Source organism: Solanum dulcamara, chromosome 6 (assembly GCF_947179165.1).
Source record: "Solanum dulcamara chromosome 6, daSolDulc1.2, whole genome shotgun sequence".
Lineage (NCBI taxonomy): Eukaryota > Viridiplantae > Streptophyta > Magnoliopsida > Solanales > Solanaceae > Solanum > Solanum dulcamara.
This window is the reverse complement of record NC_077242.1, coordinates 18,906,062-18,933,102: the sequence shown is the minus strand read 5'-3', so window position 1 is coordinate 18,933,102 and position 27,041 is coordinate 18,906,062. Positions and strand designations below refer to the sequence as shown.

The window sequence follows — 27,041 nt, the reverse complement described above, 5'->3', positions numbered from 1 at the left end:
TAAATTTCCAATTGCGTAAAGTAGGAATATTTTGTAAAACTTTATTAAACGGGGACAAAATTTAAACAAAAGCCTCAAATGATCTTATATGTGCTAATATCCCAATTTGAACATGTTAAAAACAGATGGAATCAATAAATTGATTATGAGGAGAATTGATTTATACCTCTTTATAAATTTATTTTTATTTTTATGTCTTTTTTTATTTTTACACAAGGAATTTTAAAAAATATTTTTTCTTTTTATTCAATTGTAAGTAGTCATAAAAATTTATTTTCTCTCAATTATGACTATTAATTGAAATTTTAATTTGTAACAAAGACAGGTTGAAATACTATTAATAAAAAAATATTAGGTGATTCTTTTTATGTGTCCTAGCCTTGGTGAACTTAGTTATTTAATATCTATTACTGGTGAAAGATAATAGATATTCCGTAAAGCTAATTGAAGTGCGCGAAAGCAAACTAAAATACTACGGTCATTAATTAAAAAAAAGAAAGAACAAATAAAGATAGGTTGAAAAACGGGTCACAAATGAACCAATATGTTACAAAACGGATTTGGTTCGATTAGGTTCATATCATTGTTAAGACACCCCAATATAGAGTCAAAACGGTCGATTCCCGTCTTCCTCAGTCTCTCCACTCCCCCCCCCCCCTCGTAGTTGATGAATCTGCTGCTTGGTGGATTATCACACTTCCAATTGAAACTTTTCCCTTTATTTTCGATTCATTTCCCGTGAAGATCTGGAGGCTCCAGTCATGTTGCGTCCTCACTTTGCTCGCTCCTTCTCTTTACTGTTCCTCTTCATTTTGGTAAACATATCCTTGTAATCTTGAATTGTCAAAAAATCATTTTTTCTTTTCATGTTCTAAGACCAGATTAATTTTGTTTTTTCCTTTAATGGGTTTGCATTGAATCTCGTTATGTCTTGCGAATTGAATGTTTGGATGAGATGTTTTTTTTTGATTATTTGATTATGGGTTTTTGTTCTAAAGTTGTTTACACTCTCAAGAATATTTGTGTGGGATACCAGTGAATGGAATGTTTATATCCCCTTGTTTTACATGATCATATTATGAGTAAAATCTCTGAGTGAATGAACTCCCAATGGTTCTAGAAGCTCCTCCACTTGTTGCAAAATAGGTTATGATGGGGAAAGTTCATCTGAAAGGGGGTGTGTGTATGTGTATATATATATATTAATAGTGGGGCCAGCTTGTGTGCACCTCGACTATTCCACCTTGTACCTGCCACCCCTCAAATGACACAGGGTGGTTAAGTTTGCTCGCCAAGGCTTGGTAGATTAGAAGAAATCACCTATATTTTTGTTTTTTTGCCTTCTACTGATTTGAACCTAAGACCGGTTCACCTCCCACTTCATTGAACAGTTGGTCACGCCCACACCCTTGGGTGCTTTGAGAGGGTGAATAGTAAATTGATATTCTAATGACACACTTCATTGTCGAGTCTTTAGGTTACAAGTGAATATAATGATTTCCCATACAGACTATTATATTCTTCCGTTTTGAGATTAGGGGTTTGATTTTATGGAACCATATGTGGGATTATGAGCTTATTGGTTCCAGGAGCATTCATTGTGTGTTAATTTGAGACACTAGTATTGCATTTCCGTGGACTTTAGTTTGTCTAAATTCTGAACGTCTTTATTGTATAATGATTTTTCTTCTTTGTTTCTTTGTTTTTTCTCGCCATGTCGCCTAGTCACACTGTCACAATATATTTATGTAACAACTTACTCGTGGTACGGATGGTTGTGGGAGCAGAATATTGACAAGCTTAAAAATTTGGCACTTTCTTGGGAATCGTAGAATCAATAGCTTTTGATTAAATTATTTCCTTTATTTTTCTTTTTTGTGTATCATTACTCTGGGAAGTATTTTCAGACTTCTGTGCTAGTTCGTGTCAACTTTGCACCAATGATTTTCTCAAAGCCTTTTAATCCCACTTGCAATGCAAAGAGAAACTGTAGAAAGGGTACTGATTATTGCAATAATATTTGTCAGTTGCTGAGTCATAGTTCATTTGGTTCTACGGGTGGAAATCGTAAAACAGGGAAGTCATCGGTATTTTCGTTGTTTAACCTTAAAGATAGGAGCAAATTCTGGAGTGAGTCTGTTATCCATGGTGGTGGTAAGTTCTTGTAATACATGTTTTTTTTGAATACTTGGTTGTAAAGATGACTTTACTTGCTCAACTTCCACTAAGGTTATGATGTATGGGTACAGATTTTGATGATCTGGAAGCATCTAAACTGCAAAAAATGAGTGTTCTCAATTACACTCAGGCAGGTACTTGTGTTTCTCCAAAATTTTCACTTTCTTTTATTTTTTGACAAGGATTAATTTTCACTTTCTTTTATATTTGCCTTTGATGTGTATTATACTCCCTTTTCAATTTTCTATATCAGATCTTCATAAGATTAATCTTTTTTAACTTTAGCACCGAGACAATTGAACAACCTTTTTTCATGCATTTACTTTCTATTTATCTATTGAAGCTAATAGTGTTCTAGACGATGCAATTAGTTTGTACATCACATTGTAAAACTTATATAATGGATAGAATTAGGGACTCTTATCGTGAGGATTTGCCCATGAACTACCCTTTTCTTTGTCATGACGGTGGTGTCCAAACCAACTTTTGCGCACCTCGACTACTCCATTGGGTACCCATGAACTATCCTTTTTTAGAAAGTCAAATAAAAATTTGCATTCTAGTTGAGGATATATGTTTCTTTATATCTTAGTAGGATCTTTGTGCTTTTCATTCATCCTATGTATTCCTCTTTTGACATGTTCATTATGCAACTTTGGATGAAAATGCGGTAGGAGATTTTAAAAGAACTGCATCTCCATTATACCTTGAAGCTCAATGTTAGGTGGAAGGGAAGGGCTGAGGATTTTGAAATCTGAGGAGTGTCAAGCACTACAATGCCTCAATCCCAAGCAAGTTTGAGTCGGCTATATGGTTTATCATGGGTCATGTCACTCCATTTAAGCTCATCAAATCAATATTATACTAAATACAACAACAACAACAACCCAGTGAAATCCCACATCGTGGGGTCTGGGGAGGGTAGAGTGTACGCAGACCTGACTCCTACCAATGTAGGACGGCTGTTTCCGAAAGACCCTCGGCTCAATAAAAACATAGAACAAGGTCAGACAAGAATATTAGAGTAAATAAGTAGATAACGAAAACGGTTCAAACAATAGTATAATCAAAGCACAAAAAACAGTACATATTATTATTGGATAATAACATAAATACCATAAATAACATACAGCAGAGTACAAGAAATCATAGTGCGTTAATACGCCTACGAATAAGGGAGAATAAAACCAATATGTACTAGCCCTCTACCCTAATGTGTGTCCTCCACACCCTCCTATCCAGGGTCATGTCCTCGGTAAGTCGTAAATGCGCCATGTCCTGTCTGATCACCTCTCCCCAATATTTCTTCGGCCTACCCCTACCTCTTCTGAAACCATCCATGGCCAGCCTCTCACATCTCCGCACTGGTGCCTCTGGGACTCTCCTCTTCACATGTCCAAACCATCTCAGTCGCGTTTCCCGCATCTTGTCTTCTACCGAGGACACTCCTACCTTTTCTCGAATAGCCTCATTTCTAATCCTGTCACTCCTGGTATGCCCACACATCCATCTCAACATTCTCATCTCGGCAACCTTCATCTTTTGCACGTGGGAGACCTTAACTGGCCAACACTCTGCCCCATATAACATAGCTGGTCTAACAACCACTTTGTAGAACTTGCCCTTAAGTTGTGGTGGCACCTTCTTGTCACATAACACACCGGAGGCAAGCCTCCATTTCATCCATCCTGCCCCAATACGGTGTGTGACATCCTCGTCGATCTCTCCGCTGTCTTGCATGATAGAACCAAGGTACTTAAAACTACTTCTCTTTTGGATGGCTTGGTCCCCTAGCCTAACTTCCGCGCCAACCTCTTGAGGTGTCTCACTGAACTTGCACTCTAGGTACTCTGTCTTGGTTCTACTCAGCTTAAACCCCTTAGACTCCAAGGTGCGTCTCCAATCTTCCAGTTTAGCGTTAACTCCACTACGAGTCTCATCGACAATATTATACTAAATAAAAAATAAAAATTAAAGTGCTAGATGTTCTCTATATTCTTACTAGCATATAAATATCCGATATGACTGAAAGACTTCTAGAAACATAAGACCTAAAGTAAATGTACTAATATGACTAAAACATATTTTCAATTGTTTGGTATCGCCTATATACATCCTTTACTTCCATTGTACCCTATTTTTTGTTGGGTTTGCATGGATTTCAAGAGATTGTAGGTCTTTCAAGATAACTTCCCTCCATGTGATTTTAGATCTATCTTGTTTCTGATTAACACCTTTACTTACAATGATTTCATACTTACGGATGGATACATTTGCAGATCGAGTGTGACATGATTAAACCATTTTAAATGACCTTCTTTTACTTTATCATTGTGTGATCTACTTGAACCTTCCGCCAAATATGGTCATTTTTAATCTTATATAATCTTGTATGACCACCACAAAGCTATCTTAGCATCCGCACTCATCATGTGGATATGTTAGACTTTAGCGGCCTGACATTCACACCCATGCAACAGTGCAAGTTTTTTTTTGATACTTTGGTATCCGGGCAGCTTGTGCATACCTTGACTAATTTCACGGGATATCTGTCACCTCCCACAAACAACAAGTATGAGGTAACTTTGTCCACCAAAACTAGAACAAATAGGAAGAAATCACCTAGTGTTTTTGTCTCTACAGGGAATTGAACCTGAGACCTCATGGTGCTCAATCGACTTTATTGTAACATTGCTAGTCTTATACTCCCTCTGTCCCAATTTTTGTGACACTTTCCTTTTTTGTTTGTCCCAAAAAGAATATCACATTTCTATAATTAGAAACAACTTAACTTTAAATCCTTTTTATACTCAATGAAATGATTTATAGTCACCTAATTGTCTAAGGTTTATTTTAGACCACAAATTTTATAAGTCTTCGTTTCTTTCTTAAACCTATTACGACAACTATGACTATATAACTCAATACCCTCGAATATGTGTAACTTAATTTTATAGTTCACATATGAATTTTAATGTAGACTCACTGTTGTGTGATGACTTATGACTGGTTGGCTTTGATATTATGTGAAAGGATCGAGCATCCAACCTACACATTTTAAGGCAATGGATCCTCGTAAGACTTTTGTTAATCTCTTGAAAGCACTTCCACAACCTATATGAGACAATTATATAATTTAACAAGGTGAATGAATTATTTTGTAAAGACACTTAGAAATAATTTAATCATCCAACCAAAAATCTTAAGGCAATGGGGAAGTAGTCTAATACCATTAAATTCCCTTGCACACTCACCCATGCAAGACATAACTCAACATCTTGCGTGTGTAGTATGATTTTCGATACATGTGATTTTCTAGAGTGTGAATGAGCTCATCAAATTGTATGATACTTTTTATTTATTTGTCTACGATGCCCCGTAATATGTGAGCTTTTTTTGGGGGTGACCAAGATAGTGGGAATACTCTCCTTAGGGGATGATGCTTGAATCCATGACCTTAGCTTTCCCCCTAATGTTTTGTGGAAGAATATGAGCATTCTACTTGAAACTCTTAAGGGTTGTTTTTTGGTTCAGACACAAGTTATGCAGAATTGTAGTATGTATATTAATAATGGATGGATGATTTTTTATTGGACGTTTGTTTCATCATATTAAAAATTGTATATGCAGTGTATGATTTAAACTTGTATTTGATTTAAAACTGTGTAAGGGCTCAACATAGGGTTTGAGGATACCCTCAAGGGGTAGTTTTGCTATTTTGAATGTTTTATCCATGTATATAGTGTTGCTTATGTGCATTGGTACATGGGTTATAGAGAGAAACCTTCTTCTCTCTAAAAGCAAGAAAGATCAACTATGAGGAGATGTTGTCTTCCACATCTTTGATTCTGGATAGGGGTTGCAGAAGGCTAAAGGGTGATCTTGAACCAAGGGTTAGGTTATCGATGGGCCACATCTCGGAGAGCAAAGCTTTCCTTGCTTTGTGTTTAGTGGGAAGATCCGAAAAAGGGAACTTTGCCAGACCCAGTAGCTTCTTGGGCTTTCAAGGTTTGGGCTGTGAAGTCATGGATTAAGGTGACTTCCATGGGAGAGTTTGTGTTCTTGTGCAGGTTTCTTAGCGAGCAAGAGCCTTGTTGTGTTTTTCAAGAAGGTGGGAGGTGGACTAAGTTGTTTGGACTCGGGTGCGGGTATCCGAGATGAGTGCGAATCCGAGAGTCGGATTCAGCAAAATATAAATTTTAAGATTTGAGGATACAAATTTAAGTATGGATACTGGTGCGGGGATTCGGCTAAAAAAATCAACATTATAAAAATATTCTAAATTATCAAAAAAGTTAACATGCTACTAATTAATTTAAAAATTATCACTCATTTTATAAGAAAAAATAGTTATAAATAGCATAACCTAGATATTTGAATAAAATTTGATTATTTATGTGTCAGTGTCACAACTCAGAGAAATAAAAGGGTTATATATAGTGAACACGGTACAATTTGTAATTAAAGTAGTTTGTTTGTCTCTTTCTTCTTCCAAGAAATCTGTCCTCTCTTTCTTCTTCCAAGAAACCTTTTACACTTCTCTCTAGTCTCTACTTCTTTCCAAGACAATTTATAATTAAAGTAATTTGTTTTTCTATTTCTTCTTCCAAGAAATCTATCCTCTCTTTCTCCTTTCTTGAAACCTCTTTCACTCCTCTATGGTCTTTGCAACTTCTATTAGCTATTCATTTATCAGCTTCGTCGGAGAAAAAGTTGTTCTTGACTCTGGTCAAAGTATCTGGATGGGGTTGATCGAATTTGAGACGCACCATGCACTCGTGCCTGCACCAGTGTTGTGTCAAGACGGGTTTGACGGTAAAAACGAAGAGTCCGCGCAACATAGGAGGTGGATGGACGATAATTTCCATAGGTGGACTGAGGATATACTATTGGATTTGAAAAGAAAGGGAAGAGTCTAGACAGTGGTTGTCACGTTCACTTCTACGAGCGGTTGTTCAAGGAGGAAGTGTAGTGGTGGCCAAATTTAGGAGTGGTGGTGGTGGATTTCAATGAGGGGATAATAGTGTTTAGTTAGAGAGGGCTATTGAGGAGGAGGTGTATGTTGCGATAGAGTGTTGTGCGGGTGACAAGGCTCCAGGTCTAGATGGCTTCACATTGGCCTTCTTTCAGCATTTTTGGAGCACGATTAAACTGATGTTTTGTGCATATTAATGAGTTTCTTGAGGGGCGAATTTGAAAAGAGCTTAAATGCTTCTTTTATTGTCATTATTCCTAAGAAGGAAGGGGCCACTAGCATTGGGGACTACAAACCTATTAGTCTAGTGGGAAGCATTTATAAGATATTTTCTAACGTGCTTTCTAATAGACTTAAGAGAGTATTAGATGAGACTGTGTCCTTTTCGCAAAATGCTTTAAGTGAAGGAAGACAGATTAGGGATGCAACTTTGGTGGCTATTACAGTGGTAGATTCGAGGAAGAAACAGGGTGTGCCATGTGTCTTGTGCAAGTTAGATCTCAATAAAGCTTATGAACATGTTAACTGAAATTTCCTCGATTTATTAAGCTGAAGAAATGTTGGGGAGAAATGGAGGAAGTAGATCAGTTTTGGTATCTCTTCTATGCGATACTTGATATTGGTGAATGGAAATCCTTGTGGTTTCTTTGGTAGTTTGAGGGATTAGAGGCAGGGAGATCATCTATCACCCATGTCTTTTATCTTGGCGGTGGAAGCTCTGAGTAGGATGATGGATAAGATGTTAGGCAATCTTATTAAGGGTTTTGAGATTGCGGTTGGTGGTGGGTGGGACCTTGTCGGTTTCCCATCTTTTATTTGCGGATGATATTTTGGTGTTCTGTGTTTTGCAGACGGGATTTAGTTAGACTACCATGGACAAGTGTTGACTTTGTTCTAGGTGGTATTAGGGCTCAAAATTAATCTCCGAAAATGTGAGATCTTTCCCATTGGTTCAATAGACAACATTGATGTGCTCACTCAAGTTTTGCATTGCAGGGTAGGGGTTCTCCCTACAAACCTTGGATTACTTCTAGGTGCATCGAGCAATGATTTGAACGTTTGGAATCCATTTATCCAAAGGGTAGAGTGGAGGCTAGCAGGGTGGCAGAAGAGATATTTGTCCAAAGGAGGAAAATTATGCTTATCAAGAGCACTTTATCCAGTATTCCTACTTATTGTATGTCCTTGTTCAATGCACCTTTGTGATAGGAATGTTGGAAAGGTTGCAAAGAAATTTTCTTTGGGATGCGGTGGATGGGGCTAAGAAGTTTCACTTAGTTCGTTGGGAGACAATGACAATGTCAAAACGATGGGAAGGGCTTGGGGTTAAAGAATTGAAGTTTTTTAACAAGCCACTTTTGGGCAAGTGATTGTGGAGATTTAGGGGAGAAGCTTTAGGGAGAGAGGTGATAGCAGATAAATATGGAGTACTGGAATGGGGGGGATGTGTGTGCGCATGAGGGGGGGGGGGAATTGGTCACTATGCCTTTTGGGTGTGGTGTGGAGGAATATTTTGAAGGGGCGGGAAACCTTTAACGAAGATATTGCTTTTAAGGTAGTGGTTGGGAATAGAGTTGGTTTTCGCGGCAAAAGTGGTGTGGTTCTTTGGTGCTAGAAGATGATTTCCCTGTGTTGTATAAGGCCTCTTGCCAAAGGGAATTGTTTGTCCAGCAAGTTAGGGGGCCACAAGGGGATGCGACTTTTAGGGATTTGAGGTTCAGGAGGAATTTCCAAGGCTTTAGAGATTGCCAGCTTTACCTCACTAACAATGTGAGCCCATCGATAGACCCGATGCTTTGAGTTGGGAGTTGAGAAATAATAGTGTGTTATTTGTCAAGTCTATCTATGAGAAACTTTTGGTTAGGGTGAATGTTAGTTTCTCTTATGATATGGTTTGGATACCAAAGGTGTCGAGGAAGGTGTGCTTCTTCACATGGTTGCGACTGGGGGTGGTATAAACGACGGAGAATTGTAGGAAAAGAAAGGTTTGCATAAGATGATCTTTCCTTATGTAAGGAGACATGTGAGGACGTGGATCATATTCTGTTACATTACAAACTAGCCATGTGGTTATGGTGGGATATGTTTAGTTGTTTGGTGTTTCTTGGGTTATGCCACAATCCGTGAAGGAGTTGATGCTCAGCTGAAAGAGTGGAGCTAAGATAAGAAGGCGAAACGCTTGGAGTGTTACTTCTCTTGCTTTTTTGTGGGTCATTTGAGAGGAAAGGAATAGAAGAGCTTATTAAGGGGTGGAAATGAGCTTTGCTCAGTTGAGAAGTAGTCCCCGATCCCTCATTTTCTTTTGGTGCACCCATGAAGTTCCTCTTTGTATAAAGGTTTTTTTTTTTTTTTGGGGAGAGCCATAGTTTGTAGGTCTCATTTTTTAATATATACGGTCATAATGACCTTGTTATCATCAATGAAATCTTTTACTTGATTAAAAAAATAAAAAATAATACAGGAAATATCTTATAAGCTATACATATATTAATCATACTGGAATTGAAAAAATGTTACCAAACATTGGATAAACAATGTATATACCATGATTATTCTGTTCAATACATCTAATGAAACGTGGCCAAAGACAATAGGTGGAGTGGCATAAGGCTTTTATAAGCCCATTTGGATTCTTTTGCACTACCCATTTGGGATAACCGTGTAAGTCAAATAAAACTCGAATGAGCCATCATATTAGTGTATATTCCTAAAAGCCTTGAAGAACTTATGTTTGACGTGCTCTAGAATATACTATTAGTACATTCTAAGATGGAATAGAGGGGCAGTATATCTTCTAATAAGTGGAGTAAAATAAAATATTGTTCTCTGGTACCGCAGGTAATATAGCAAATTATTTGAAGCTGCTGGAAGTTGATTCCATGTACCTTCCAGTACCTGTGAATTTCATTTTTGTTGGATTTGAAGGGAAGGGTAATCAAGGTATGTATTATTCCTTTACTTTACCTTCTAAAAAAAGGTATCTAATTGTCCCTTCACAATTGAAGATGACTGTTCTCTTTGTTATATTTCTACATGGTAAATATTGACTATATTATTCTTTACTACTGCGATGTGGTTTCTGCTCAGAATTTAAGCTACAGCCTGAGGAACTAGAGCGCTGGTTTACAAAGATTGATCACATCCTTGAACATACAAGGATTCCTCGAGTAGGAGAAGTTTTGACACCATTTTACAAAACTAGCATTGACAGAGAACAGCGTCACCATCTGCCTCTTATCAGCCACATAAACTACAAGTACTTTTTGTTTCCCTTCCCCGAAACAACCATACAATCTGCGTGAATATAAAATAGTTAATGCATTATAGACTGATGTGATAAGGTATTCAAATCTTTGTGCAGTTTCTCCGTTCATGCCATTCAAATGGGTGAAAAGGTCACATCCATCTTTGAGCGTGCCATTGATGTCTTTGGCCGTAAGGATGATATGTCTGATAACAGGTACTTGGTGTTCTCTCTAATATTAGAGAATTAATGTTTTTCTCTGCGTAACTTTCTGCGACTCAATTATTATTTCTTAGCTGTGTTTCTTCGGTTCCTCTATATAAATGTGTGGTTGCAGGGATGATGGAACTGTTCTATGGCAAGTTGATGTGGATATGATGGATGTTCTCTATACCAGCCTCGTGGAGTATTTACAACTGGAAGATGCCTATAACATCTTTGTTTTAAATCCCAAGCGCAATGGAAAAAGAGTCAAATATGGATACAGGTTTTTCTTGTGAAAATTGAACTTTTTATACTATTTTTACATGTGTGTTGCACTAGTGCAATGAGAATCAGAAGTAAAGGTGCAAATTGCCTCCTCTTTGCTCACTACAGCAGAGGATCAGGGAAATCTGAAGAGATTTGTGCAATCTAAAACTGTACGTTCTTTCCAATAGTAAAATATGGATGCAGAGTAGTTACTAAGGTTTCAGTTATTAAATTATACAAAGATGATTAAAAGTCCATATTTAACTATCGGAAGCAGCCTCTCTCTCTACCTTCCCCATACCCCACTTGTGGGATTACACTGGGTATGATGTTGTTGTATTTAACTATCAGAAGAATGTGTTGGAATTTAGTAAAGTAGGACAAGTCTATTCATATTTTGAAGTTGTAGCAACAAGGGCAAAATGATCAAGCATTGATTACTACAGTAACACCATGCACACATGCATGGATGTGCAATATACATATTTGCTAGTCTTTCTATCTACACATTTAGATGATTTGTGCATGTAGGATTAGGTTTGACAATTGAATTAATATTGGATAATGGTCAACATTGTGCTCTTGTGTATGTTTCTCTTTCTTTACCTTGAGCTTACGTTTTTGAGGTGTGGAACAATCTGCTCTTCCATGACAAGTATTGTCATGCTGAAGGTTGAAACCTTGTGTTACATGATGCTCTATTTATTAGGGTTGACAACTCTTCTTTTGCTGTGTAAGGTGCATGGTTGACCTATTTACTTCTTATAATTTTAAATATTGAGTCATCAAAGCTGTTGTCAATACTGAATCATTTTGTGTTACACCTCTTATATGGAAGTAAACCTATACTAAGTGACCATGCTCACTTGTTCAGAGAACATCTACTTGGTTCAATTGATTGCTGGAGTTAAAGTATGCACAAATTTCATTTTGTTCAAGTTTTTTGTAGTGTAAAAGGTTGCACTTTTACATGGTTTCATGTGAAATATTATATTTTTGGAAGATAGACAGTATTTTGACGTAGTTTAAACTAAAAATTATCATTCAATCGGAAAAGAGCAAATTGAAGTGGAAATTTTCTTTTGTAGAACTTATACAAATAGTTATCCTCATTATACCCTCCGTTTCAATTTGTTTGTCTTGTTTGACTTGGCAAAAAGAAAGGTAGGTTGAGCAATGTTTTGGAACTGACGGAATCTTTCTGAAGGTTTAGTCAGATTTGAAACTAAAGTATTAGAGCAAGTAAAATGTATAAAATCTGGCTTTATGCAGAACTCCAATCTAATACATTGCAGGCCCATGTCAGTTCTCTATCGTATGGGCATATAAGGGTTTTGGAAATCTAAAACTGGCCTCTCTGTGTCTTAAGCCATTCTTGTTTTAATCAATCTTACATTACTTAGAAACTTGGTTCTCTACTATCTCTTCTACTTGCTTATTAAGAAGTATGTAAAAAGCTTTGTAAACCTGGAGTTGGACTAAAATCCGTGAAGTTTAACACATGTGGTTCTTAGTCCTTACGGTACTTCCCTGGTAACTGGAAATTTACTTGGTCAAGTCATCTTATTAGCAGCATTTATGTTTTGCAATGTGCTTTTGCATCAACTGCCTTTGAATTTTCTGCTTAGGTCCTTTTTATGGGTATTTCATGCAAATGAGTACAATGAAGAGTAAAAGAGAGAAAAGGTTGTCCTCAAGCTGATTTAGAAAATAAGAAAACACAAGCACTCCAATGTGAAGAATGTATTCTTGCAGAGATATTCTGTGCATTTGCTGCATCTGATTATTTCTGATCACATAATATCTTTGCTTGTTCACATGTCTCTTTATTTCTATTTTCTGATTCGTCCGTATCTGCTGTTCCTTTAATCATGTAGGCAAGGGTTATCCGAAAGCGAAATTAACTTTCTTAGGGAGGTAAAATTGTAATTTCAATACCCCTTTATATTAGTTGGACATGGATCATCAGCTTCATGTTTTTTGATCTTATACTTCTTGATTTGTCAATATCTATTTTTGGGTAATGTTTTCACTGATTTGATGCTTCTTACAGAATAAGGAGGTACAATCGAAAATTCTTCACTCAGGAAGAGCATCAGAAAGTATTCTTGGTAGGTAAACGTGTGTTCAGATTTTTTCAACTGTAGCATGATTGGTATTTGTATGTCCTCTGAGAAGCATTAACTAAGACTGATGCTTATTTGTACAAAAACTGTGACAGCTCTCGAAAAGATGACGAGACCATTGTATGCCAAACATCCAATGACAAAGTTTTCCTGGACTGTCACAGAAGATACAGATACAGTAAGTTATCTCTCCTCTTGGCTCCCTTAATATCACTGGGGACCTTAAATTTCAAGCATGTCATTGGAGATGGTATTTATAGAGACCCAGTGTAGATTTATTGGTTGTGTATGTGCCTATTACTTGTCGCACAAAAATATGATGCTCTTCAGTATCTAGTTAAGAACAAAGTTAAATTCTTGTTAGAAATAGATGAGCAAGGAATTTAAATACGAAATGTCTTGCTGATGCAATTTATTGTGTAATTTATTAGAGGGGCTTGCATTGAATATTTTATTCTAGAGTACATGCCAATGCTCTAGAGTTATAAATGAAGCAGATACTGCTTTTACTGGATGTAAAGATGTTGTTCAGGTAGAGTGAATGATACCAGCTGTCTGATCAGGGAAATTTTTTATTCGTTGTAATTCATTGAACTATATCAGTGCCTGGGAATAACCTACTGGTGTCTTATCTTATTCTCCTTTATATATTGTGTCTGGTGCAATCAGTATCATCATGCTATGTGGGCTGCTTGTTTTTGTTGTCGAGCAACATAAGTTTTCTTAGTTTTTAAAAATCCAATGTGCTAGCAACAACTTACAGTTATGCATCAAAAGCTCCCCTTTCTTCCCATGTATTTCATGAATTAGTGAAGCTGGTTTTTTTTTTTTTCTTTTTCCTTTTTTTGACAAGGTTGAAGTGAGTATGTCGAAACTTGAAAGAGCATCACTGTGACAAATGCTCATTCTTGGTATTATAAGCTCTAGTACATTAGGTTTGTCAAATAATTTCAGTCCACATACTTGTTTCTCTTAGTTTTCTGTATCATCCATGTTTTAATTTTGTACCATTCTTTTAACTTGACTGATCTTTCAATGTGCTTCTTTCTGGTGATCAAAGGCATTTCTTAGTCAGTTAAATGGGACACATAATTGCCCTAGAGATGCATAGTAATAGGGGTGTACAAAACTGAACCGAAAACCTAACCACACCGCAGATTGAGTCAAACCGGAATAAAAGCTTGACAAGTGGTTTGGTTTGACTTGGTTTGGTATTGGAAGACAAAACCCGACTATTCTTGGGTTGGTTTGGTTAAAGTAAAAAAAGTCAACCCGAGACCAACCAACCCGACATTATATATATAATTTTTAAAATTTATTTTATGCATAAAAGTATTTACTTTGATAAAATTTATAAATATTTATTATACTTTTTCATAGTTTTTATCTTTTAACGTATAATTTCAAGTTTGAAACTTAGAATTTTAAGTGGTCCAATGAAGGTTATAGTCCATAGATATTACTAACTCTAATAAAACTTGCATCAAAATCAAATCAATACTAATGCTAACAAAAATAATAATTATTCAACACTAGGAATGAGAATAATGTTTTGAATATTTGTTCTTTAGTTTACATTGGTTAACTGGTAAAGTTGCTGCCATGTGACCAGGAGGTCACGGGTTCAAGCCTTGGAAACAGCCTCTGGCAGAAATGCAAGGCAAGGCTGCGTACAATAGACCCTTGTGGTCAGGCCCTTCCCCGGACCCCGCCCATAGCGGGAGCTTTAGTGCACCGGGCTGCCCTTAAAGTTTACATTGGTTTAGACAATTAAAAATATATAACCAAAGTTTAGTTTATTTTTAATGTTTGGTCATGTAATTAGTACTTATAAGACTTATTTTAGCATGATTTAATACTTTTAAATTATGATCATTTTCATTATGACATTAATTTGCGATATTTATTTTATGTGATTTCATTATTATTTTTTGTTGAATATTTTAGTGTCATCATTCATCTCATATTTGTGTTATTTTCGTAAGAAACACCTTAGATAGTTATATTTTGATATGACTAAAGAAATATTCGAAGCACAAGTTAAGTATATGTTGGTATGAGTACTTTACCGGAAAAATCCGAAAACCCGAAAAAACCTGAGGTTGAAAAACCCGAGTTTAATTAGTTTGGTTTGGTTTATAGATTTAAAAACCCGACACAAATGGTTTGATTTGGTATTTGAAGAACTCGAACCAACCCGGTTAAGTACACCCCTGACTAAAACTGTGGTTCTCGTACTCCCATTGTTCTGATGTGTGTTTGTTCTGAACTGTTTACTTTCTTTAACAAAACCAGGCAGAATGGTACAGTAGATGCGTAGATGTATTAAACAATGTTGAGAAGGTATCTCAAGGAAAGGACATGGCTGAAGTTGTTCAGAACAAGGTTATGCAGGTATTACTTTACACCACTTTTTCTCTCCCCCTTCCCCCTGGATATGTCCCGCTAATTGATCATTATAGAAGAGAAGTATGGCTAATACTGCGCTAACTATTTCTTTGAACATTACATGTTGGACTATCTGAATCCTCCATTTGACTCTAGTTATTATGATACTCTGTTCCTTTCAAGTTTCTGAATGGGAGAAATGGAGAATTGAAGCTTCGTTTTGAGAGAGAGTTAAAAGCTGGGCAGTTTAGCGGTTTTCATGCTGAGTGTATCACTGATACTTGGATTGGAAATCACAGGTTAGAATCTTACTTACTTCCCCGTACTCAGTGTCTTTCATATTTATGATTTTTGTTTTATTTCGTATCAGGTGGGCTTTTATTGATTTGACTGCGGGCCCTTTTTCCTGGGGACCTGCTGTGGGTGGAGAAGGTGTGCGCACAGAACTAAGTTTACCAAACGTGGAGAAAACCATCGGTGCAGTTGCAGGTACAAAGCAGTAGACACATGTTTTTGTTCATTGCTGAGACTTCGTAGATAGATCTATACACTTTAGATTGTATTTATTAAGTTGACAGGGGATGTTTTAGACGAGATTGTTTTTTCTCCCTGTATGGAGAAGATACAGAGTATCTACCAGTGTACTGCAGGGTTGAAGGAATTGGAGCTAGCTAATCTTTTAGCTGTTTATCATCAGTAGGGTGTTAGCACAGATTGTGCTGGGCATAATTGCAAGCTGGAAGTTACAAAAGATTGGGGGAGAGGATATAGGCTAGGAGGCAGCACCTGTTTGCCTTTTCTGGGCAAGATAGAATGAGTTAGCAGATTGCTTCATAGCATACAGCATGATATGAAAAGTATTAGAAAATAGTTTTAATTGTATTAAATACTTTTGGTGTAATTGTTAAAGAGATAGTTCTTTTTCGTATTGATTACTTACGTTGTATACTTTTTCCATTTTCTCAGTGCGTTAAAAAAGTTAGTAAATGATCTATCAAAAAACAAAGAAATCATTTTCAACGGTATAAGTTATAACTGTTCAGCAGGCTTCTTTGAAGCAATCCATTCAGTTCCACGGAAAGGTCTCACTCCATTTTAGTTAATGAAAATACGAGTCTTCATTCTCAAAAAATAGGAGTCTTCCCCTTCTCAATTTCTGTTTAAAATCTTTTCAGGTTTACTCTATCTCAAAACACAGTCGTTTATGCATTCTCATTTTGTGCTTCTTTGTTTGCTTTCAGAAATTTCAGAAGACGAAGCTGAAAATCTATTGCAAGAGGCTATTCAAGAGAAGTTTGCTGTGTTTGGTGATGTATGATATACAAAATAGTTAATTTTGTATATACAAAACAGTTACTTAAATAGTTAATTTTCCATTTTCATGTCAGTGAGTTCTGCTTTTCAATCTTGTTAGTTAATTAATTGGTCAAGAGATATCTTAGGAGTTACTATGGAGAATAGAAGTTTTCTTTTGGGCAGAAAAGCCCCAGGTGGAATAGCTGATCTAACAAAGGACATGGCCATGTCTTCTCTCTAAGTTACCTTCTGGGAAAGAAAAGTTGATTAGTTTTCCACATAAGTAGTGATGAGGTAGATTGAAAAAAGGTGAAGGTTTTTGTTTGATTAAAAACTAGTCGAAATATTTCATAGACGGAACAAGGATGTGCTAGATCAAGATACATTTTGATGTACGAAAAGCAAGATTTAAGTAAACAAAAGTAGAAAGAGATGCATCACAATCACTTACTGTACATGATCTTCATTTTACTTTTCTCTACCTAGAAAAGAGTTGTCTTAGGCATGAAATTTCAACTTAGGAATAATATAGGTTCAACAGTCCGTAGATTTCTTCGAGGATAAAGAATATTATGAGTACTCAGTCAAGTAGAATGGGCTGAATTTTTGGAGCCTAAGTTCTTGGAAATTCAAAATCTGATTACTCTGCTTCTGCAAACAAAGAAAAACTGGTTACTGATTCTCACTTGTCATCTAATTTTTTTCTTGTTTATCTTCTACTCCTTTCTACTTTTGAAACTAGAAACTTTTATGAACTCCCCTTTCTATTGTCCGCGTTTCTTTTTCCCTCTCTTTTCCTTCTGATTTGGGGGTGATTATGTTTTGTCATTGAATGTACGGTGCTAAAGTCTGATATTGGCTGTTCTGTTATGTAGGTCCAGAAAGATCATCAAGCCATTGACATTCTTTTAGCTGAAATAGATATATATGAACTATTTGCTTTCAATCATTGCAAGGGAAGGAAGGTCAAGCTTGTTCTTTGTGAAGGTAACCCCTAGTCATTTGTTGTAGAATCCTGCATGGTTTATATGAAAATCGTTGTTTTGCCGTTTAGTTTGCTTTCTGTTAAAGCTTGGTATCTGACTATCTAGGTATACGTGTTGGTTTTGTCTAGGTTTTCCCTGTTCTTTTTGAAAAGTTTCAAATTGTTTTTCATAAGTTTATCTTTATTTTGAGGAAATTCATGAGTGTAAATCATCATACCAGAGCTTGACGAGAGAATGCAAGATTTGAAAAATGAGCTGCAATCTTTTGAGGGTGAGGGGTCTGATGAAAGCCATAGGAGAAAGGCTGTAGATGCACTGAAAAGGATGGAGAACTGGAACCTGTTTAGTGAATCTTATGAGGTATCTTATTTTTGCTAAGTCGTATTCAGTAACTTCTACGAGAAGGCTAAATTATTGTTGCTGTTTTGATATTGTTCTTTTGTCCGAAAAAATTGCCAGTGCTTATAGTTGCATTGTTTCTTTCACATGGGATGATGATAAGACATGAGAATGATATTGATCATCAGTGATTAAAACCGTGGTCATGCAGGATTACAAAAATTATACAGTTGCTCGTGACACTTTCCTTGCACATTTGGGGGCAACCTTATGGGGGTCAATGAGACACATCATTTCTCCATCACTTGCTGATGGGGCATTCCACTACTATGAGAAAATATCTTTTCAGTTGTTCTTTATCACACAGGAGGTATGATGTTAATTTGAATTTAAACTAACGACATTGCTTAGTACTTATGTATTCTATGCATTTGTGCAGAAATTTAGAAATATTGAGCAGTTACCTGTTGACCTCAAGACGATCACGAATGGTCTTTCATCATTGGTGCTATCTTCTCAGCAAGTGATGTTCAGTACCCACATGTAAGCGTTTGGTTCATTCTCTTATTCATTGATCCTTCCAGATAAATATTGTTCTCTATATTTGTCTCAAACTAAATGTAGGTTAGTTATATGTTGAGGTGTAAAGGTACGAGTGTTAAATACAGATATTGTATGAAATGATTGTCCACGTGAGTGTATATTTTATTTCCGCTTCATGGATTTAGCTTACTCTCGTCTTTAATTATGTGATTTTGTTCTAAATATACTCTCTGGATATGTGCCCCTTTTTATTTTAGTCTGTTCTGTTTCACAGGTTGCCTCTGTCAGAGGATCCTGCTTTGGCCATGGCTTTTTCAGTAGCCCGGAGAGCGGCAGCTGTTCCCTTGTTGCTTGTGAATGGAACGTATAGGAAAACTGTTCGTTCCTATCTGGATTCCTCCATTCTCCAGCATCAGTTGCAGAGAATGAATGATCATGGTTCTTTGAAAGGTGAGCTTTTTGTGATCACAGGTTTATAGTACTGCTTGTTGAGGTAGAAAAAGCACGCTGCCAACTGTCCTTAAGTCCGACATCATTTGAGAGGGAAAGGAGAGATAACTAGGGTGATTAATTAGAAAATCGAAGTCTTTGTGTGCCCCCCTGTAGATTTATATTTGGGGTGGTCTGGAGGATAATAAGTAAATCTTATATGGATAATAATTATCTTAGTAGTTATTTGTTTTGTTTCAGCTTGTACTTTAAGGGGTCGTTTGATCTGAGGGATAGGAGATAATAATTCCAGGATAAAATGCAGGATTATTTTATCCTGCATTTGGTTAGGGGTATTAGTTAGTCCCGAGATTATTTATTCCATCATTTGTACTATAATGATGGGATAAGTTATCCCATATACATGGTGGGATATCCAATCCCATGGGATAATTTTGTCTATCCAATCCCCCATGCTAGACAACCCCCAAGTATTCATTCCTAAAAACCATGTAATAACAATATGGTTATTCTTTGTATGTTCTTATAGCCACTTGAAGTGAACTGAATACTAGATATGATTGTCAATTTACAAAGTGATTAATAAGTAAATGGAGTAGTCGCATCGAGTAAGTACAACCTGCGTTTTACCTTGATATGGAGTTTCTGAAGGTAAGGCCTCATTTGTATTTATTTAAGTTAAGACATCTGAATCTGAATGCACACATCTGAATATTAAGATGTATATTAAAATTTAAGACGTTTGGAACTAAATATACATCTTAATATTAAGATGTTGTATTAAGTATGAAATATTAAATAATTAAGACGGTTTATTTTCTCAACATCAAAATGCAAAAAAAAAACTTATTTTTCTTTAAAAATTAATAAATATAATATAAAATACTAATTTATCTAATACTATATCAACAAAATATTTTTAAAATATTACATGGTGGTTGGTAGTAGCAATGACTTATGGTGGTGGTTAGTGTTGCTGTTGGTTGATGGGGTGGGTACGTTGTAGCCTAGTGGTGTGTCACGACCCAGTTAGGCCATGACCGATGCTCAGTAAGCCTAGGCCTACCGAGCAAGCCTGGACCATTTTCATGCTAAAAATTTGGCCGAGTTTTCTCTGTACCAGGAGCAATCCATAAATCCAAACCTGTCAGCACTCAATAAACAACACCCTACAATACCAACATATTTAGTCTAAGAGAATATCCAAATCAGAAGTTAGTGACTTTCACAAAACTTTAGAAGTTTCAAGGCACATCTTTACTTACACAAGCCAAAACCAAATTTACAGGACCGACTCAAGGAGCAAGACTCTAGGAACTAAATAAACTAATATGCAACATTAGTCTAAACAAAAGAATAAAGTGCGGCGGCCTTACTGGATTCAGTGTCAGCTCTGTCTATCACTCTGTCAGAGTCAAAGGCGAGCCTTCAGCTAAATTATCTGTAAGGAGAAAGCAAGAAGGAGAGGGGTCAGTCAGTGTGACTGGGTGAGTAATAACCTCGATCATAGCTATTTACCTGGAACAACCATATATAAGAAATCATTCAGTGTATGAATCATCAACGATAGCTTGTTTCAATCAACTTAGTAAATTCATGTATGAAACCTGTATTCAAGTTGTTTAAATAATCACATCGTTATTTATTTGGAGGATCCTATGCCAGTATCGAGTATACTATTTGACACTACGGATTTAGCATAGCCGTCTGACTACCCTGTCAGTTAGGTTCCCTTCTAGAGGGTCTTTATACAACATTAGTTTTTCCTACAAGGTGCACCAGGTCTAACAATTCCGACGTTAGATAATGATGAAACTGACAAAGTTAACTTCCTGAAACAGTTTATTCATAATGCCACATATATTCATCTTCTTCTTCTGTCAACTTTGAATCCAACAATATATAATAAGTCGGAAATATCATAGATTCAAGAGTAATCAGTATGTAAACTCATGGTAAAAGTGACGTAGTACATTTTCAAATATTTGATCATATTATCGCTTGTCTGCGAGAAAAATCAATTTTTGGATATATCATTTCAATGCAAATACAAATCAAAAACATGCTATAGTTGAAAATCAACTATGGAGGAATTATCACTCACTGCACTTCCACCGAAATAGCTCCAACTTTGCTTCCAATGATGATGTCGCAAAAGTTTCAATAATTTAAATTCACAACATACTGATTAGATGTTATTTATCTGAAAAACTCATGAACTCTAAATATTTCTAGGCATAATACCATCTTTCATTTCTTTAATAGACCACCACCACCATTACTGCTTCAACCTAAATTTTCTAGCTTAAGAACATGATTTCAACAATCTTTATCAACAGGTTATGATGTGGAACTTCAAATTTACGAGAAAGTTATTATCCCCCAGTTTTGATACCAAAATCAGCTTTTCAGGTTGTTTTCCCAAAGTTGGAACTCTTAAAAGAAAATTTCAGATTTTATTTAATCCTAAATCCCAGTTGTTATTACTACTTCTCCCAACCAGAGTATGAATTCACGGTGAATATGTAAGTCAAGAACTTACTTGTAAAAGTCAAGAATGGAGGAAAGTGATTGGGTCTCCTGAATACTAGTTGTCTCTGCATTCTAACTTTCTTTTCCCCTTCTCTCTTCTGTATCTCTGGAGGAAAGTGATTGGGTCTCCTCAATACTAATTGTCTCTGCAATGTTCCTCTCTTTTCCCCTTCTCTCTTCTGTATCTCTCCTTTCCTCTCTTTTTTTTCCTTCTGAAAATCACTGCTGTTGGACAGCTTGGTTTGAAACCAGCAGTGCTACTTTTATTCTTTGTTGACCGCCTCTTCTCCTTTTTTTTCCAAAGCTGCCTTTCCTCTCTGTTGATTACTATTTAAAATTATTATGGAGGTGGGTTTTTAACTTAGGACTTAAGTTGTTTAATGGCTTGGGTTAGGTATTTTAATTGGTTAGTTATTTTAAATGGGCCAAGCCCAGTTCTTTAAGTCATTACATGGTGATGGTGACTGACAATAGTAGTTAATGTTGGGGGCGGTTGATAATTATGGTGGAGTATAGTTGTAGCTAATGGTCGTGGAGACGACAAATAGTGGTGGTTGATGGTGGTGATTGTCAATAGTGATTGGTGGTTATTGTGATAATAGTGGTGGGTGGTGATCATTGTAAATTGTGGCTAGTGGTGGTGTCAGTTAATTGTGATGATTGGTGGCAGTGGTAGTTGATAAAGGTGGGCGATGATGATTAACAATGAAATGGATGAAGTAGTGGTGAAATGCCATCTTTACAGAATTACTTGAATGCATAGCATCTTAATGATATTAATATTTTATTATAGATCTCAACTATTCAAATATATTCAGATCCATTAAGTGGTTGTAGAAGAAAAATAGAAATGTACTTAATGATTAAGATTCAAATCTAAAAAACAAACACACTTAATGGCTGACTTAGATCTAAAGGATTAAGAGCCTGTTTGGATAAGCTTCTTTTAAGTTGGAAATTCCAGATTTCCATTTTCAGCCTTTTTAAAGTTGTTTTGCCTTAAAATGAGTGTTCAAAAGCACTTTCTTCATTTACCCAAACACCATAAAAGAGCTTAAAAGCTATTTTAATTTAAAAAGTACTTAAAATAAGTCTATCCAAACAGGCTCTAAGACTTGATCAGACCTTCAGTAGGTGCAAACAAATGAGGCTTAAGGCCAATTGTATAATCTTGTTATTTGTTTTATATGATGGTTCAAGAGCCTTTAAATGCTCATTCATGTCTGCCATCTTCTCTCTCCCCCCCCCCCCCCCTTTTTTTGGTTTTTAAGCTGGTTAGGCCTTGTGTTTTGCAAATTATAGTGCTTTGACTTCCTTCATACTGCAGGTTCACATGCACATAGCAGATCTACCCTTGAAGTGCCTATCTTTTGGTTTATTTACAGTGATCCCTTGTTAGTTGACAAGCATTATCAAGCCAAAGCACTTTCCGATATGGTCATTGTGGTGCAGTCAGAAGAACCATCCTGGGAGAGTCATTTGCAGTGTAATGGGCGGTCTCTCCTGTGGGATTTGAGGTTATTATGTTAATGCATTTAAGATGAGTTTTGATTATACAACTTATTACATAAATTTTCTTTCTCAAACATTTACCTTAGGAATTTGTAAAAACTTGCACTTTTAGATGCTTTAGGCTTATGTTTTGTTAGTTTTATGTAAAGAAAGTAAGCAAAAATAGTAGGCAATCTCTCTTTGTTTTTCCGTTGGGTGGGCTCGTAGAGATGTTCTGTAGTTCCTCACTTGAAACTAAGCACATATTATGGGCTGAAAATGATAAGGAAATTTGTTGGAGGAAAGATCAGAGTGGCAATGGCCTAGCAATGGTTTAAGCATGCGAATTGGGGCAGGCTAAGGTGAAAGTGATAATTTTGACGAAAAGAGGATGAACTCTATTATCTACGGTCTTTAGGCCGAGCAAACACAAATGACCAGAACTATGACTAAACTTCACAAAGGAATAAAAGCTGCTATTTCCAATGAATTGAATTGTTCCAGGAGTTTCTCTCCGCGAGTAACTTTCTGATAACTCTTTTACCTTTAGTAATCTTGTGCAATGCATCATGCATATTCTCTCTTATCACATGTCAAGACTGAAGCATAACTCATGACACCCATTTACTATAAATTAGCTCATCTTTGATCTCAATATATCAATTGAACCTAACTACTTGGGTCGGCTACATATATCCTCTATCCATTCCTCTTCATTCAGGTCAATTTCATTCCAATGTTGGTAAATAAATTTCTCTCAAGGCAAACTAGGTGTTCTATAAGACTAGATTTCCTGACTCTCACACTTATATTGACACTAACATATGGTCTTTAGTTGGACTAAAAAGGCTCGTGGCAAATACTAGACCTAATATAGGCGTACAATAACAATAAAGTCTTAATTCCCAATGGTTTCACATGTATGGACCTTTTCCTTTCCTTGTATTGTGTTAGTTAATTCCGGGTTGATTTAGAGATATTGTTGATCTTTTGAATTTTGAGACAACTTCCCTCTATGTGATTTCAGGTTTGTTGTTCTTTCTTTAGCTTACCTGAATTCTCATCACAAAAGTACTCTCTGTTGAGAGGGATTTGATGATTTTCTAAGATATTATGGAAATGGACAATGCTGATCTGGCATTTGCTTTCTCATCTGTTAATACAGGAAGCCTATCAAAGCTGCTTTGGCTGCTGTGTCAGAACATCTAGCAGGAATGCTTCCCCTTCATCTTGTTTATAGTCAAGCCCATGAAACTGCAATTGAGGTATTGGAAGACATGAATGTGAATCTTACAATGATATCACTTTGACTATAGAGATTTGTAACTTCTTTATGTTAGGTGTCTATAGACTTGTAACCTGAAAGTTTATAATTTCTTGCATGTAATTAACTTCTTCTAAGGGCTTACTAATTTCTTGAGTGTCTCACACACTTCTCCTCTGCGCCTTTTTCTCTTCTCGCTCAACAAATTATTTCCTTTGGTAGTGAGGCAGGACAAGCTCTCCAAAAACAAGAACACTACTCGAGAGTTTTCTCTCTCTCTTTCTTTCCCTCCTCCTTGGAACCCAAGTTTTAAGATCTAAGAAGTTTGTTACACTTTTATGATGCTAATTATTTTAGTAATTTGTTTCATTCTTGTGAGAGATCAATAGATTTTAGTGAATGCTTTCTTCTACTTGTAATTCTGTTGAAGCTTATATTGTGACTTTCATTAATTTAAAGTTTCTGTTTTATTTCCGGGTGCCCCTTTTAAAAAATGCATTAATAAGAATGCAATATAGATAATAAGAGAGTACTTCACACTCTTTTATGTGTTACATATGCTTTACTTGATTCTTTTCCTTGAGACAGAAGTGATAACATGTTTCTGGTTTAACGTGTTACGTTGAGATAAAAGCTGGTAATTTAAGTTTGGTTTCTCCAAGTCACCTCTGTTCGTCTCATTACACTTTAAACAGGACTGGATTTGGTCAGTTGGATGCAATCCTCTATCCACCACTTCCCAAGGCTGGCATATCTCCAAATTCCATTCAGATACTGTTGCTCGAAGTTATGTATTGACAGCTCTTGAAGAGTCTGTTCAATTGGTCAATTCGGCGATTAATCGCCTTGTTATGGAGCGGACATGTATCCTTTATGAATGTTCTACTTTCATAACTACAAGTAAAAGATTATTTTGATTGCAGAATTTGTCACTTTTGTGAGTTGTCTCATTGAATATATTCCACGAGAAGGTTTTGTAAATTGTCTTCGGCAGAGTGCATAAAAGATTTATTTCTCTTTTTGAATGGCGACTGTCATTGCGAATACTTCTTTGGTCCTAGCCGTCTCACGACATGGGAACTTATCTCAATATTTGAAGATGGAAATGTCTGTCTAAAATTTCAGGTTGGTCAATAGGTCCTTTGGGTATAATAGGTTTTAGCTTTTCTTTTTCGTTGGTTTGGACAGTGGACCACTAGTTTCAAACTTTCTTCATTTGTTGCTGATGTTTTTTCATATAAGTTTGGTAATTGGCCATTTATCAGATTCTCTGTGGATCCTTAATCTGGAACAGCTGAACAGACTTTTAAGCTCTTTAAAACCCACGAGCGTGAGTTGGTGAACAAATACAACTATGTTGTTAGCTTGTGGAGAAGAGTAAGTGCTTTACAGTTTTCACCAATTCTTAATAAGTACTATATACACAAATATTTTTGCCAAACACCTGTTGCACTATCTTTTTTCCAGATAAATAACACCTAGTGCACTATCATTTTAAGCTTGGTAGAATGATTTGTTTCTTATTTCAATCTCATTGATCTGCATTTTCTGCTTAAGCTAGAATGATATTTGCAAGAATTAGTTTGATATGTGTTGGCTTTTGTTGTCTTAAATTCAGCTTGTTTATGAAACATTTTCCAGACCAATTTATTCCATATTATGGGTCCCTCGCAGATATCAACTGTCAGTGGGGAGCTGCATTATCTGGATGCCTTGAGACTTCTCTATACCTTAGAGGATGCATCAAAAGGGTTAGCATCTGTCATTTGTTATGTGGCTGATATTGTGACGATAATCACTAGACACCCTTATTGTTGGTGTTGCACTTGTACATGTGAAAACCAATTTGAGATAATAGAATACTGTGTTTCACTGCATTTGGAGTATTAAGCAACTTGCATTTGGCATCCAAAAGTTTCACTTTTCACTTAACATATTTGTTTTATAAATCTGTTTGCTAAAAGTCTCCTCTTATGCAGGTTTGTAAATTATGTTGATACAACTCTAGCCAGTCTCCATCCAATACATTGCACCCGTCAAAGGGAAGTTAAGGTCGAGTTTGACATGACAACAATACCTGCTTTCCTAGTTGTTTTCGTTGTTCTTTGGTTTGTGCTAAAGCCTAGAAGAGCCAAGCCTAAGATCAACTGAGAGTTTTGTGGTGGCGTGCCTTGAAAATGCGAGTTAGTTTCGTCAAGTATGATAACCCCTTAGATGGCGGGAAAATCTGCTGAGCCAAACAAAAAGAACTCTGTTGAGCCAATGGAGCTGTCTTATGCAACACTGGACTAGAGAGCATAGGCAAGATAGGTAGAATAGCTAGGTCTAAATCATATGGTACTGTCTTTGCTTGTAAATTTTCACCTACCAGTATTATTACAGCTGAGATTTTGCTCTGGACCATCAAGTCTTATTTTTTCTTGTTAGTAGCTAATAACTGTTGTGATTGTGCTCAGTGCATGCCTTAATACTGTGTGCATATCAACAAATGATACCATTGATTACAATTTACAAAAGCAATGTGAACTTTACTCCCTTTAGATGATAGCAAAGGCTGCCTGATGCAGTCCATGTTGGCTCCTATGAAGAGCCCTTCGTATAACTGGAGGAAAACACTCGAACCATTCTTTTCTTTTGGGTAAATTTGATGAGTTAATGCAGTTTAACCAGTTTTTCCCATATCCTATTCCATAATTTCTTTAAATGTTATCTGCCTACCTCTCTCTTGAAGGTTTATTGTTCCCATTTGATAATCTGA

The 27,041-nt window shown here is 36.3% G+C and overlaps 1 protein-coding gene across 1 annotated transcript; it reads left to right on the top strand.

Moving 5' to 3' along the window:
* The first annotated feature begins 565 nt into the window (after positions 1-565).
* On the top strand, positions 566-26,790 carry LOC129892535 (uncharacterized). The gene is made up of 25 exons (XM_055968122.1): positions 566-815; positions 2,028-2,154; positions 2,250-2,312; positions 9,992-10,093; positions 10,241-10,409; positions 10,515-10,613; positions 10,735-10,884; positions 12,746-12,785; positions 12,922-12,979; positions 13,090-13,172; positions 15,290-15,388; positions 15,566-15,681; positions 15,753-15,871; positions 16,624-16,694; positions 17,554-17,665; positions 17,885-18,024; positions 18,215-18,373; positions 18,443-18,546; positions 18,821-18,996; positions 22,856-23,045; positions 24,185-24,284; positions 24,979-25,147; positions 25,578-25,660; positions 25,958-26,034; positions 26,263-26,790. The coding sequence occupies exons 1-25, from the start codon at positions 762-764 to the stop codon at positions 26,432-26,434; spliced, it is 2,832 nt and encodes a 943-aa protein (XP_055824097.1). The 5' UTR covers positions 566-761; the 3' UTR covers positions 26,435-26,790.
* The last annotated feature ends 251 nt before the right edge of the window (positions 26,791-27,041 follow it).

What these genes read in the sequence shown, in the direction of transcription:
- LOC129892535 (XM_055968122.1), top strand. Translation starts at nt 762, where the DNA reads ATGTTGCGTCCTCACTTTGCTCGCTCCTTCTCTTTACTGTTCCTCTTC. An exon ending in TCTCAATTACACTCAGGCAG is followed by an intron (nt 2,313 to 9,991) that starts GTACTTGTGTTT and finishes CTGGTACCGCAG; the next exon opens with GTAATATAGCAAATTATTTG. An exon ending in CAAGCTTGTTCTTTGTGAAG is followed by an intron (nt 17,666 to 17,884) that starts GTAACCCCTAGT and finishes TCATCATACCAG; the next exon opens with AGCTTGACGAGAGAATGCAA.